The sequence below is a fragment of the Mauremys mutica genome, chromosome 21 (assembly GCF_020497125.1).
Source record: "Mauremys mutica isolate MM-2020 ecotype Southern chromosome 21, ASM2049712v1, whole genome shotgun sequence".
Lineage (NCBI taxonomy): Eukaryota > Metazoa > Chordata > Testudines > Geoemydidae > Mauremys > Mauremys mutica.
Window position 1 is genome coordinate 24543683 of NC_059092.1, and position 14012 is coordinate 24557694.

Consider the following 14012-nt stretch of genomic DNA (forward strand, 5'->3'; position numbering starts at 1 on the left):
CGGGAATTCAATATGCAGGTGTCAAACTCAGTTGAGTTAGCAAGAAACAATCAGCTGGTAAGAGCCATTCAGGGGGCCTTTCAAGGCTTCCCCAGCCAGCTCCCCAAGGTGTGGAGGGGAGGGGAAGGGGGGTGTTGGCAGTTACTACCACACCCACAGCATGCTGCCTGGAGGGCACCAGGCTTGGGACAAGAGAGGGGAGAACAGACGTTCAGGTACCCAGTGACCTTCCCTGGGTAATTCAGTTAGTTTGTTTTACCGTAGCACCCAGGAGCCCCAGTCATGGACCCGGGCCTTGCTGCGCTAGGTGCTGTACAGAGACAGCCTGCCAGCTCTAGACTCCCCCCAAGGGTACGGGAGCCCAGCAGGCAACAGCTGGGAGGGCAGCACTGACCAGGTTGAAGTGCTGCTGCAGCTTCTCGTTGGCGTAGTTGATGCAGAACTGCTCGAAGCTGTTGACTGTGAACATCTCGAACCTGAAGGGAGACGGGGGTGGGGGTGACTAGGAGGAAGGAGAGGACGACGACAGGGGAGCTGACAAGGCCTCTCCAAGGGTTTGTGCTTTTCAACAAGGAGAATTATCACAGAATACCAGAGTTGGAAGGGACCTCGGGAGGTCACCTAGTCCAACCCCCTGCTCAAAGCAGGACCAAGCCCCAGACAGATTTTTACCCCAGTTCCCTAAATAGCCCCCTCACGGATTGAACTCTCACCCCTGGATTTAGCAGGCCAATGCTCAAACCACTGAGCTCTCCCTCTCCCCGAATTAGTGGGGGAAACAAGTCCAGCTTGGTTCAGTGCTGGAGCTGAGAGGAGGATCCCTGAGTCTAACACTGCTCTCCACCCCATAAGCTTCAGCAACACCGCAAGTTGCCCTGAACTCTCGGGTCTTCCAAAGAAGGGGGGGGCACGCACGACAGCCTCTAGGCAGGAGCCCAGCAGGGACGGCCAGGGAGCACTCCCCAAGTGCACCAGCAAGAGCAGGAGATGGGGAGGGGGAAGGACGCGGCTACGGCCCAACGAACACTGACAACCAGGGCCGCTCTCGAGCTCGGCCCAGCCTCATACCCTAGTCGTGCCCACACGGGGCTGGAGTTGGATTTCCCAGACAGTCTGCCAGGTAGGCACCTGCGCCCCACGTGGGGAAGGGGAACAGGAGAGCTAGGACCTGCCAGCTCAGAAGACCCCAGAGGAGATTGGCCAGGGAACTGGCCAGGTGTGTGGAGAGTCACCCAGGCAGTCCATGCTCTGAGGCCACATCACCGGGCTAATGCAGGGCACCTGCCGCCTGGCTGGCTCGCTAGTAAAGAGGTTTTGCCGGGAAGGACCCCGTGTGGATTCACTCCCCTGAGCAGGCACAGACCCTCCTTCACACAGGGGTGAGCGGAGGCTGGTCCAGCGTCCCTGGGGGGCCTTGAGCGAGGAAGGCTGGACTCCACGCAGGCCCGGGCCTTACCCGTAGATGTCCAGGATGCCGATGGAGGCCTGCTGCCTGCAGGATGCCCGCAGGGCTTTGTTGATCCTGCCCACGATCCACTTGAAGAGCTGCCCATAGATGTGCTTGGCCAGGGCATCGCGGGAGTTCAGGGCCTGCTGCCTGGACATGGGCTTCACGTAGGTCTCGCTGGCCGTGACCAGCTTGCGGTAGCAGAGCCAGCGCGAGACCTGGGACTTCTCCACGCCCAGCAGTGCGCAGAACAGGCCCAGGGCTTTGTCGCCTGGCTGCACGGAGACGGAAACCTCGCATCAGCTGTGTTGCTGTGGGGAAGGGAGCCCTCCCCATGACCCCCAGCCAGTACTGGGAGAGCCTCCGGGGGGGCTCGGCAGAGCACCCCATTCCGAGCCAACAGCCCAAGGCCCATACACCTGCCCCGCAGCCCCTCCCCTCTAGCTGGGCTGAGGCAAGGGCCACCCTCGTCAGTCATCAGTCCGGCAGTCTGCTGCCCCCAGGGCTGCTGCAGGGCGGAGGGAGCCGGCTCCCCCTTACCTCAACGAAGCAGCTCTCCCCGTGCCGGTCCTTCGCTCGGAGCCGGATGTTGCCCAGGTGCAGGATAGAGGCCAGGAGGCTGAACAGTTCCAGCTGGCTTGACTCATGGACCCCTGCAGAGCGCACAGCACACGGTACCGCACCAGGCCAGGCGCGGGGCAGCCCCATGGAGAGGGCCACTAGCCGCTCCCCCTCCCGCTGGCCCCAGGACAGCTTCAGCTCAGACAAGGAGCCAGCAGCCCCCACCCCTGCCAGGAGCCCGTTCTACAGTGACATTGACAAAGCTCCCCCCACCCCCGAGAAGCCCCAGGCGGCTGCCAGCAGGGAACCGGGGGTGGGTGGGGGGAGCCTGCCAGGGGTCAGGACCATGGATGGGTCATTCCTTCACCATCCACTAGGGGGTTCCTTGCACCTTCCTCAAACATCAGGCTGACCGAGCCGGGCCTGATGGGGTACAGGGACTCCCATGCGCCTCGCAGTGAGCGTGCAAAGCCGGTGGGGATGCAACCCCGACTCCCCACCCCCAGCCGGAGGTACCACCAGACCAGGCAGGGACAGCTACCCAGCAGCGAGAAGGCGTTTCGTGTGCTCTCCAGGTCAGCGGCATCATCCGTCGCCTCAAGGTGCGTGCACTGCCCCTGGTTGGTGTAATGGAAGGATTCAGCCCCACCTGCAGGGTGAGAGATGGACCCTACTGACACCAGCTCCCAGTTAGTTCCCTTCCACTGGGACCAAGCAAGATCAGCAGGACAGCCCCACTGCCTCTGTCTCGCCTCCCACAGCTTCCCTCAGCTACTGGGGTGGCTACGGCCCTGCTCCCAGCCCAGACACAGATCCCCAGCCCTTCCCTGCTGGAACACGGCCAGACACCGACGCAGAAAGCTGTAGCTCAGGGGTCGGCAACCTTTCAGAAGTGCTGGGCCGAGTCTTCATTCATTCACTCGGATTTAAGGTTTCGCATGCCGGTCATACATTTTAATGTTTTTTAGAAGGTCTCTCTGCAAGTCTATATATTATATCACTAAACTAGTGTTGTATTGTAAAATAAACAAGGTTTTCAAAATGTTTAAGAAGCTCCAGGGAAGGGGCCGGCGGCTTGCTGCACTCGGCCGGGCGCTCCGGCCCAGGAGCGCGGACCCTGCAGCTTGCTGCACCAGGCAGTATTTTTAATGGCATGCTGGAGTCCCATCAGGCAGCAGCGTGCCATTAAAAATCAGCTCGTGTGCCATAGGTTGCCGACCCCTGCTGTATGAAGCAGCCACATTCTTGGTGCCAGGCAAGAACCGAGAGCCCCTTGGACACAAAAGCTGAGCCCTAGTGCCGGTCTGGGGAGGGTTTTAAGAATTCGAGATTTGGAACACACACACGAGTTCACACTTCTTTGCAAAAAGATAAAAATGTGTCATCCCGCCCATCCCCCCAAATATCAGTGTGGTGGGTTGATTTCAAAATAAAATTGTCTGGTGGGCTAAAGGGGAGCCAGGCTCCAGGGGTTCCCACAGCTCCGGAGCCAGCTCCCCGGGAGCCCCCAGACTGCAGCAGTCTGTCTAATGGGCTGTCCCCGAACTGGAGACCCTGGAAGTCCTGCGGTCCCCGGCAGCCTACCAGGCAGCCTGCCAAGAAGCCAGGATGACGAGTTGTCAGGAAGCCAGACTGGAAACCAGGCAGGACTGAAACCTGAGGAACTTTGTCCCAATCAAACCCCCTCTGCAGAAAGCTTTGATTTCAAAGAACAGGCAAATTCTCCATGGAATAATTGCTGGAGGAGCTTTGCTTGTCCCTGTGAACCCAAGCCACGTGCTGTGTTTCTTCCCCATACACTGCCAGAAGCATTTACCTTTTCAGTGCCTGCCATGAATACTGTCCAACCAGCCCCTGGTTCTCATGCTGCACAACAGGTCAACACCAAGGGGACAGGTCCTTTAGCCCCAGAGCCACCCTGGTCACCTCACCCCCACCCCCAGGTCCACAGCCCTTGTTTGAGATGTCCTGTATAGAGCCCACTCCAGCCTGGCAGCTTCCCAACTCTGCACCACCCAGAGCTGCTGCTGCAGGGACAGTGCCCGGCTCTTGCTGGCACGCTGGCTGCCCGGGGAGGCCCTGCTTCTCTGCCCGTGGGGCTTACCGAGGCCCAAGCCTTGGAACTCCGGCAGCGCGGCCGACGCGCACAGCTGGTAGAAGATGTGGTAGTTCCTCTCGGCTTTCGCCTGCAGAGACAAGCAGAACAGCTGGTTTGGTCCAGATTTTCCTGGATCCCCCACCTCATCCCTCTGGCTAAAGGAACGCACAGGCCAGGTCAGATACCGCTATCCCCTCCTCCACAGTAACAAACCTGTGCTGGGATGGGTATCTGGCCACCCCATGCTTAGTGGCTGGTTCACATAAGAGAATAAGGGCCTACTATAGCTACCAGCGAAGGGAGTCTCTCCCTGAGCTCAAGAGGAAGAGCCTCCTGCTTTTGGAATGGAAGGGTCTGAGTTCAGACTCCCTCCCACCCAAGCGGGAGCTTGTGGAAGAGCACTGCAGCCTGGCTCCATATGCACATCTTTCAGGTCTGCCTGGATCTCAGGGCATCTCAGCCATCTCCCCACCACCACCCCCAGCTCCAGCCAGGAGGGGGAAGCACAGAAGGCAACAGGGAAGCATTTCTCCAGCTTCCCCCATTGGAATTTCTGGTCACTGTTTCTGGAATAGGCATTTTAATTAGTTTTTTAACAATATGGTGGATTTTCCCTTTAAAAAATGGAAAGCTGCATTTTAAAAAGGCTCATTTCCAAAGTGAAAAGTTAAGTAGAAAAAAGCACTCCCCCTCCCCCCGCCCAGTCAAAAATGTTTCCTGCTTGAAAAAGTCAGCCAGCCCTCCTGATAAAAGACAACCAGGTCTTGCTTTTACCAATTTGCTCACTGGAAGGGGGTTACGGTAGCAATTTTGATCCAAGATGGGAACCTTCTAGCTTTGATGCCTGCCTCGGTCGGCCAACGGAGCTCCTTAGTGAAAGCGAAGGGTCTGTGGAACTTCCTTCCCCATGATTGTCTGACAGAGCCTGGATTTGAACTTTCAGTAAGCCAGCCAGGCTCAGCCACTTCCTCGGGCTTTCCCACCAGCGGGAAGTTCGCTGAGGAGGGCATTCGTTGGTGTGTTTAACTCACTCACAAGCTCTGGCCGAATTGGTTGCGAAAACCACACTCACATCCAGGTCCTTTTGGTTGGCAGGCTTTGAATGATGGGCTCTTAACTTTTCCCATGAGAATTTACGGAAGTTTATTTCAGGCCTTCCCTTTTTCCAGCTTTACCACAGAAAACAACCAGTGATCCTGGGAGGCTGTTTGGTTCTCCGCCCCCCCCCGCCCAACACACCATTTTCTTTTCACGAGTTAAAGCGTCACAATGAAAAATTAAACGACTCTCCACAGCCTTTGTTGTGTTGTGTGCAGGGGAGGAAATCGCAAGGGCTTCTGTTTCCTGTAGTCAAAAAGGCTCTTTTAACTCTCACGTTTTTGTTCAGGAAGTTTCCTGAAGCTCTCGGCAAGCTGGGGCTGCACAGACCGGGCACGTCGGGGGTGGGGGGAGGATATTGAGACGACAGATTAAGACTCCCCTGGAGCCTTGCATCTCGGTCAGCAACAGGGGCCCAGCTCAATCTTATATGAGCGAGCAAGGGCCCTGGGGCGGAGGGGAGTGTGTCCAATAGTCAGAGCACATCATGCGGCTTCACCACCACCTGACATCCGTGCACCCCCAGCCCTGGGCAGGTCATGGTGCCCCCCGACCCCAGCGGCACGCTGGGAGCGCTGCCCACCGCACACGGGCTAAGGATTTCGGGTAGTGTTTGGAGCTTGCATTGAAGGAACTCCCCAATGTAGGCGCAGGGACGGCCCTGCCCACTAGCTAGCAGGGGGAGCCAAGGGGAGATTTACTTCACCCCCAACTCAGAGGGCCTCGAGGGGGGAGCTCTCACTCACACACCCTGCTACCTCTCAGACCCTTCCCAGAGTCCAGTTCCTCAGCATGCAGAGAGCCAGAGCCTGGCCGAGGCTGCAGTCCCAGCCCAGGCAACAGGAAAATCCAGCGAGCGAGGGGAAGCGCCAGCCACCCCTACGCCGTCTCTAAAGGGGCTTTGCTTACCCGGACCCAGTCGCCCGCTCAGCGATACCCTGGGCCGCAGTGCCCTACCCAGCCGGCGTCCTACACCCCCTGCCCCGAACAGGGCCCACCTGGAAGGTGAGGCGGGATTTCTCCAGCAGGTAGGTTTTCATGGCGGCCCCGACGATGCGATACTCGTGGCTGAAGCAGATTTCCACGTATTTCCCAAAGCGGCTGCTGTTGTCATTCCTGGTGGTCTTGGCATTTCCAAAAGCCTGATCGGGAAGGGAAATGGCGCTTAGCCCTTACATGGCACTTTTCACCCTAGATCTCCGAGCACCAAGCCAAGAGCATCCTTACGCCCATTTTACAGGTGGGGAAACGGAGGCAGGCGGGTGTGGGACTCTCCTGAGGTCACCCAGCAGAGCTGGGAAACACAGCGTAAGTCTCCTGAGTTTTAGTCCAGTGCCCTGCCCACTAGGCCACATTGCCGACTGGATCTATGCACCCTTCACCTCTGCACACCCTGCTGCCTCCACCCATGCTGGGCACACCTGGGACCATGCAGGCTGATCAGTCTGCAAGCCCTGAGCTCTCTCCCTTCCTAGCTGCGTTCGCAGTGAGACGGCTGGTGTGGGGCAGGCCTTAGGCAGCATTCCCCCAACGGTGGGTCCTGACCCTCCAGTGGTTGTGGGAAGGTTCTAGATGGGTCACAGACCCAGTATGGGGTGGGTGGGGGTCACAGTGGCAGCTCTTGTCCCACTGACCTGGACCCAGCTCCCTGCTCCTGGCAGACAGGGTCACAGCATCACTCTTACGGCCCAGCCACCCAAGCTGTTATGACAAGGGGCAGCTGGGCCGAACCTGCCGCGATACTGCAACCCTGATTGAGCTGGGCCCAGATCTGCAGGACTGACTCGCTCGCCAACACGTGCAATTGCAAAGAGACAAGGCCGTTGGTGGGTCGCCTTCGGGAGACGTGGTTCTAGGGCCTGGTGCCCTCGGGAGACCTCACTGCAGCAGCCTGGAGCCCAGGCAGCAAGAAATCCTGCTGAGAGTCGTATAGAAATGAGGCATCAGTGCCGGGACGGGCTGAACACTGAACGAGGCCCAAGCTAGCTGCTCTCTAAGCCCCAAACCGAGACAACCAGCCTCCCCTGGAGGAGCGGGGCTGGGAACAGAGATGAACTGTGCCCCGATCAAGCTGTGCGTGGGGAGATGGGTCTGTGCGGGATCAGAAGAGTCTTTGGGATGCTGAGTGGTCCCCAGACACCCTCATCCAACCCCACGAAGCATTGCCAAGTCACTGGATGTAGCCAGCCGGGCCCAGGGCCGGCTCCAAGCACCAGCTGAGCAAGTGGTGCTTGGGGTGGCAGATTCCAAGGGGGGGCATTCCCGCAGGTTGTTTTTTTTCCCCCTTCGCCGCTCCAGCTGCCCTGTAGGGGGCAGCAGCACGGAGGAGGGGAGCGCCCTGCTGGGAGCGGTGCCAGGTCTGTAGCAAGCCTGGCAGTTTGGGGTCTTTTCCCCCTTTGCCACTCCGTCCGGCCGGCCGTTTTTGTTTTTGTTTTTTTTGCTTGCGGCGGCAAAAAAGCCAGAGACGGCCCTGGGGGAAGAGCCCAACTGCCATCGAAGCAGCAGCAGAAACAGAGGAACAGGCACTTCCAGCTGCCATCCTTGCAAGTGCCAACCTTACTCTGCCTTTGGGTGGATCAGAGCAGCTGGCAGGGCTGCCCCACCGGCTCCCATGCCACAGGCTCAGCGGGCTTCCGGGCAGAGACACTGCCCTGCAGATTTCCTCTTGCTCTTACGCCGCCCCTTCCTCGGGGCCTCGTTCCCACCCTGATCAGCCTGCAGGGGAAGCTCCTCCATGCTCGGGCCGCGCTGATGGACCTTGGGCCAGAGAGGCCTCCCGAGGTCCCATGAGTGGCCCTCATCTCTGTGCAGGGACGGCCCTGCCTGCTAGCTACGGCACGGGGAGCTGAGGGGATAGACAAGGGGAGATTTACTTCACCCCCGACTCAGAGGGCCTTGCGGGGGGAGTTTGCCAAACCTTTCTATCCCCCAGCTATGGGAGCTGTCTGCTTCCCTCACCTTGGGGAGGCCATTCATCAGAGACCCTGCCATACAGCTGCAGTCGCTTCCCAAGCTGGGGGTGGGAAACCACATCTCCCACACAGAGCAGAGGGGAGGGGAAGAACCCAGGCAGGCTGGGAACTGCAGCTCCCTTCCAGGATAAAAAATAAACCGAGCCCCATAGGAAGGGAGCAGAGAGCTGCCTTCTCCGAGCAGGGCAGCCAGCCAGCCGACAGGAGATGTGCCCCGCCAGCAGGGAAAGCGAGGCCTGCCAGGCCCCCCGCCAGGCTGCTCTGCAGAGATCCCCTCCCTCAACCCCCGAGGGGCAATACTGTGCCAAGCACAGCTGCACGGCGGTGTGTTTAGCAGGGGCAGGGAGGAGACACTCGCTCCAGGGGAAGCCTGGTCACCCTACATCCGTGGGGAGCTCAGCACCTCTGCCCTCAGGGCGGCCCTGCTGCAGGGGAGCTGCCAGCCCTCCAGCAGAATCCACCCCCACTGCCTCCTGAGGGCATTCCTGCAGCCCAGAGGGACCCATGCAGCCCAGAAAGCCCATGGGCGGAGGAGAGGGACTGGGCTATAGAGGGGCCCCAACTATTAGCAGGAGTCTCTCCCCCCCGCCCAGCTCCCTAGGCATGGCTAGGAAGTTCTCTCAGCCATTTGGAGACCACACAGATTCCTCCCCGTATCAGAGAGTGGATCTGGAGCGACTATCCCTGCTCCTTCCCTCCCCTCCGGCACACCCAGGAGAGACGAACAGCACCTACCTCCATGATGGGGCTCGAGGCCAGCACCTTCTCCTCCATGCTGGAGTCACCCAGGGATCCCCCGACCAGGGCAAAGTACCGCATGGCATATTTGGCCGACGCCGTCTTGCCAGCACCCGACTCGCCGCTGATGATCAGCGACTGGTTCTCGTTGTTCCTGCGGGAGGCAACAGGAGCCCGTCGCTGTGGGAGATGGGGGCTCCGCGAGGGCAGAGACTCAGCAGGAAAATACCCTCTTTAGTCACGGCTGAACCGCCAGACGCTAAGGAGCCCGGCTGGGGAAGTCGCATGTTTCTCCTGGCCCGGAGTTTGCTCTGAACGTCCCATGGGCTCTCCCAGACGTGGCTGGGCCAGGAGTTCCCCGAGGGCACCCTGGGGACCATCCGGCCCCTCTCAGTTGAGTTAGGACAGGCAGCAAGCGGCGTCAGGGTGGAGCGGGAGGGATGAAGGCTGACGTGGGCCGGGTCTGAACCTGGCATGCTGGGGCCACGGGGAAGCCGCTGCACCAGGGAAACTAGCCGGTTTGACTCACTCCCTGGCGGTTCTATGCACCCATCTAACGGGGAGGGAGAGATGGAGTCTGGTTCCCCCTGCTGGGCAGGCTCAGCACTGCAGTCCCATCTGGGGCTGAGAAGGGGCCAACCCCCAGCATTTCCCTACTCCCCGCCAAGGAGAAGCATTGAGCGGCTTTTCTGGGACAGGGGAGTTTTCAGACAGACCCTTCCTCGCAGGGTGGGTTTTAAGTGACGCTCAGCTGCGCTCCAGCAAACCAGCACCACACATTGCAGGAGCCAGCCCCACCCATCCTGCCACCACTCTTCTGCCTCGCAGAGACAAATGCAGGTTCACCCTCCCCACCTGTTTCCACCGCCCTGGCTGGGAGCCAGCCCCAGGGAGCACTGGGTTTTATTTTAAAGACAGCTGCTCCTGGCTCAAGCAGCCCTTCCTTCCCCCGCCATGACGCCCCAAGAGGGGCTTTGTTCCCATCCCTCCCCAATAGCTGGGGAGAGCAAGCATCTGCCCCACATACAGCCACTAGCAAGTGCCAGCCTCCCCTGGCCATTCGGCTCGGTCTGGGGGGAAGCAAGCAGTGGGGCATGCACAGAGCCCTGGTTACACATTTACCTCCTCCAGGAGCTGCTGAGGAGCCACGGCTGTAATTAAGCTGCGGGGTCCTTCTGATGCAGTTAATAGGCTGGGCTGGCAGGGGCCATTCTAGGGAGCTTATTTGGTCTCATCTCAACATCCTTAGCCAGCTGTTTGGTTGCTTCACCCCCAGTTCTCTGGGGCCCCATGCCGAGGTGACCCCCATGGACCTGGGCATCAGGACGGTGGCGTGTACTGAACCAACACTAAGGTTGTACCTTGGGCTCTCCCACATCAGCCACCAGCTCCATTAATCAGAGATGAAACACCCTGGGGAGTCTGCAGTTGCAGATGTTTGTCTTAGGGTGCGTCCACACAGGAGCGGGAGGCGAGGTTCCCGGCTCAGGCAGACATACCCCCGCTAGCTCTGATTGACTTGGGTGCTAAAGATAACGCAATGGCAGTGGCGCAAGTGGTGGGGTGGGTTAGCCACCACCAGAGCCATAACTAGGTATTTTTGCGCCCGAGGCAAGAATATAAAATTGCGCCCTCCCCCAGGGGTGGCTCTTTGGCAGCAATTCAGTGGCAGGTCCCTCACAGATGGAAGGGCCGGCCGCCGAATTGCCGCCGAATAATGAATAAAGTGGCGGCAATAGAGCCTGTGATTTTGGGGAGTCAACTCATGATTTTTGACTGCTTGGGCTGGTAATGTTGCTTCCAAGATGGTCTTTGGTTCCTGTCCAGTTCCAATCCAGAGAGGGTTAAGAGAGGAGGGAGGTGCTGGATATCAGCAGTGGCCACTAGGGATTAGCAAGTGTCCTGAGAATGCTGGAAGGTCAGGTCTGCAGGGCAGGGGTGGCAGGTTTGTAGAAATTTTGGTGGTGCCAAGAACCCGCCCCCACCCAAACTCCACCCCCCAAGGCTCTGGGAGGGAGTTTGGATGAGGGAGGTGGTCTGGGGTGCAGGCCCTAGGCTGGGGCAGGGGATTGGGGTGCAGGTTCTGAGAGGGAGTTCGGGGATGGGAGGGGTGCAGAGGATGGGGTGCAGAGGTGAGGGCTTGGCTGCAGAGGAGGGGTTTGGGGTGCAGGGGGGCTCAGGCAGAGGGTCAGGGTGCAGGGGGGTGAGGGCTCTGGGGCTGGGAATGGGAGGTTTGGGGGGGCTCAGGCAGAGGGTCAGGGTGCAGGGGGGTGAGGGCTCTGGGGCGCTGGGAATGGGAGGTTTGGGGGTGGAGGGCTCAGGCAGAGGGTCAGGGTGGGGGCTCGGGCAGAGGGTCAGGGGGTGAGGGCTCTGGCTGGGACTGGGGATAAAGTGTTTGGGGTGCTGGAGGGGCTCAGGCAGAGGGTTGAGGGTGCAGTGGGGGGGTGAAAGCTCTGACTGGGGGTGTGGGCTCTGGGGTGGGGAGGGCTGGGGATGAGTGTGGGGTGCAGGCAGGCTGCTCCAGGACAGGGGCCAGAGAGGAGGACTCCCCCCAGCCCTTTCCCTGCCGGCAGCAGCGAGCTCTGGGGGAGGAGCCCCCCCAGCAGCACACTCACCCCCACCACTGTCACTGCATGTGCTCCTAGGGCCCCTCAGGTCCAGGAACCTCCCTCCCCTCCCTGGGGTGGGTGCCGGGGGGGTTGCGTGCGCCTCCTCCCCTGCTGTTGCCCCTGACTGTAGCCTCACTGGGGGTGGGGGATGGGGCTGCCTCCTTGCCCAGCGTGGGGCAGGAGCGGTGACTGCGGGTGGGGGGGCCCCCAGTGCTGCTGGAGGGTCCCATTGGAAAATGAAAGGGTCTGAGGGGGAAGGGCAGGCTCAGAGTCAGTCTGCCCTGGCAGTGAGCTGCGGCACTAGGACCCTGCAGGGAGGCAACATGGAGCTGCTCTGCTCCAGGCTTGGAAGGGGGGGAAAGCAAGTCAGGGTCCGAGGACACTTGGGGGAGGCGGGGGGGGGGGAGGCACGCGCAGGTGGGGCCGGGGGGAGATCACCCTAGTTATAAATCTCTCTCCCAGCAGCCTTTCCCCCCCTCTCCACCACTTTCTGCACCCCCAGCTTTGTGCGCCGGAGGCAAGTGCCTCACTTGCCTTGGCCTTGTTACGGCGCTGGCCACCCCCACACACAATGCCAGCTGAAGCTCTAGGTACAGACCTGGGGGAGCCACCCTGCTGTATTTAGCAGGCTGGCTTGGTCAGAGCTAGCGCGGGTACAGCTCCCCCCCCAGGAAGTGACACCTACACTGGAGATGGACCTTGGAGGCAGACGCGCCCGCACTTCCCTCTAGAACAGGGTCGCACGAACTAGCTTCAACCCCCCCCGCCCCCAGCCTGAGTACCACGTACAGGCAGTCGCATTTGCGTCAACACCCGTGGACCCATCAGGTTACTGAGCCATCAGAACTTGCCGAGAGCTTCCCTCAAACCACACGTCATGTGCCCACCCCCAGACTGATCAGCGCCACATGCTTCAAGGGAAGACACAAAAGGCCAAGGAACCAGTTTGTTTTGCAGCAATTTCTTTAGACTTTCGCATCCACACAGATAGTCAATTTGAGGATTAACAGAGCCACGGCCCCTGCTACAGACTGGCCCAAACAGAACGGGTCTCCCACTATTAAATTCTGGAGAGAGAGAAATTTCTGGGGACCCCCACTGCCTCCATTCTATTAGATTCTATGGGATTTCTCCCCAGGGCACTGCTCTGCTGCTCAGTCTTACCCCAGCTGAGCCACCCGCTGGGCCTTTTCGGAGGCTGGGATTTTCAGAAAGGCAGATGCTCGGCTTCAGCCTCTGAGAACCCCGGCCATGCTCTGTGCTGCTCAGACGGGCCGCCAGGTTCCTCCCATTGGCCAAGGCTGGGCACTGCTGGCCATGCCCCACAGCATCGCTCCAGGGTGCCATCCTGCCAAGTTCCAGGCCCTTGGACTCTGTTTCGCCTCCCCCACATCTTCTCCCCCCGAGCCCAGTCTCACTTCTTGTTCAGTTGCTCTGAGCAGCTCACAATATGGAGACTGGGAGATCCCCTGTTCTTCCCCCCACCCCGGCCAGGATTCCTGACCTTTAACATGACTGGAGATCTGCAATGGGGTGGCACCCACCTCTCGCAAGCGCCCCCTGCTGGAGCATGCACATGCCTGCAGTTTTTCTCCACTCACAGTGCCCCTGTTGGCCGCTGCGCTTGTCAGGAGGGTCTTTGGTGACTCAGCCCTCTGTCCAAGTCACTCTGTCCATGGGTGGGCAAAACAAACCCACCCCTTCTGGGGTTCACAGTCCCAAGTGTCCCCCCTGTCCTGCAGCCCTCCCAGGCTCAGCCTTTAACCAGTCCAGCAGGGCCCATCACAGTACTGCTTGGTCCAGCAGGGTTGCAAGGCTCCTACCCTGGAGCTGAGCAGCACCCCCGAGGGCTTCTTCCCTGGAGACTCCTTGCCCCCTACCTGAGTCCTTGGTGACTCCAGCCTTCCTGCTGAGCCACCCCTCTTGGGCTCAGTTCGCAGAGTCAGCCCCTTCCCTGGGGTGCTGGTCCTGCAGTTCTAATTCCCTTCCTTAGAGCATAGCCACGTCCCCTGGTGCAACCCACTGCTCTGGGTCCCGAACCAGGGACCCTTTAAACCCTGTGCTGCATCCCTTTACTAACTGTTGCTCAACATTTCCCTGGGTCACTTCCCCACAGCCCATCTTAGCCAAGTCCCAGCAGCCAGCCAGGATCTCCGTCCTCGCTCCCACGGTCCCTGCCAGCAACTGCCTGCTTAGTCCCAGCAGCCAGCCAGGAGCTATTCTCAGGCTCCCCTTGTCCCTGTTTAGCAGCCTCATCTGTCCAGCCCCTGCAGCCAGCCAGGAGCACCTCATCCTCCCCCAGTCCCTGCCAGCAGACTGAACTCACTCTAGCCCTGCAGCTCCTTTTATATGCGCCTGCAGGGCCTGGATTGGCTGCATCCCACATGGCCTCTCTAGGCAGCTTGGAGGACTCTCTCCACTGCCCTTTTCTGGGGCAGGGCATCGCAGGACCTTGAGGCCTCCAGCAGGGGGCCTACTCCACCCCATCA

The 14012-nt window shown here is 59.9% G+C and overlaps 1 protein-coding gene across 1 annotated transcript in view; it reads right to left on the reverse strand.

Annotated features, from left to right (window-relative positions):
- The window catches only part of LOC123354519 (unconventional myosin-Vb-like), a 60560-nt gene that overhangs the window by 38431 nt on the left and 8117 nt on the right, over nt 1-14012 (reverse strand). The window contains exons 4-10 of the mRNA XM_044996639.1: nt 8912-9068; nt 6203-6346; nt 4113-4194; nt 2550-2657; nt 1988-2100; nt 1457-1722; nt 395-476 (exon numbers count right to left, since the gene is read on the reverse strand). Coding sequence (XP_044852574.1) covers nt 395-476; nt 1457-1722; nt 1988-2100; nt 2550-2657; nt 4113-4194; nt 6203-6346; nt 8912-9068 — 952 coding nt within the window. The remainder of the gene's footprint in view (nt 1-394; nt 477-1456; nt 1723-1987; nt 2101-2549; nt 2658-4112; nt 4195-6202; nt 6347-8911; nt 9069-14012) is intronic.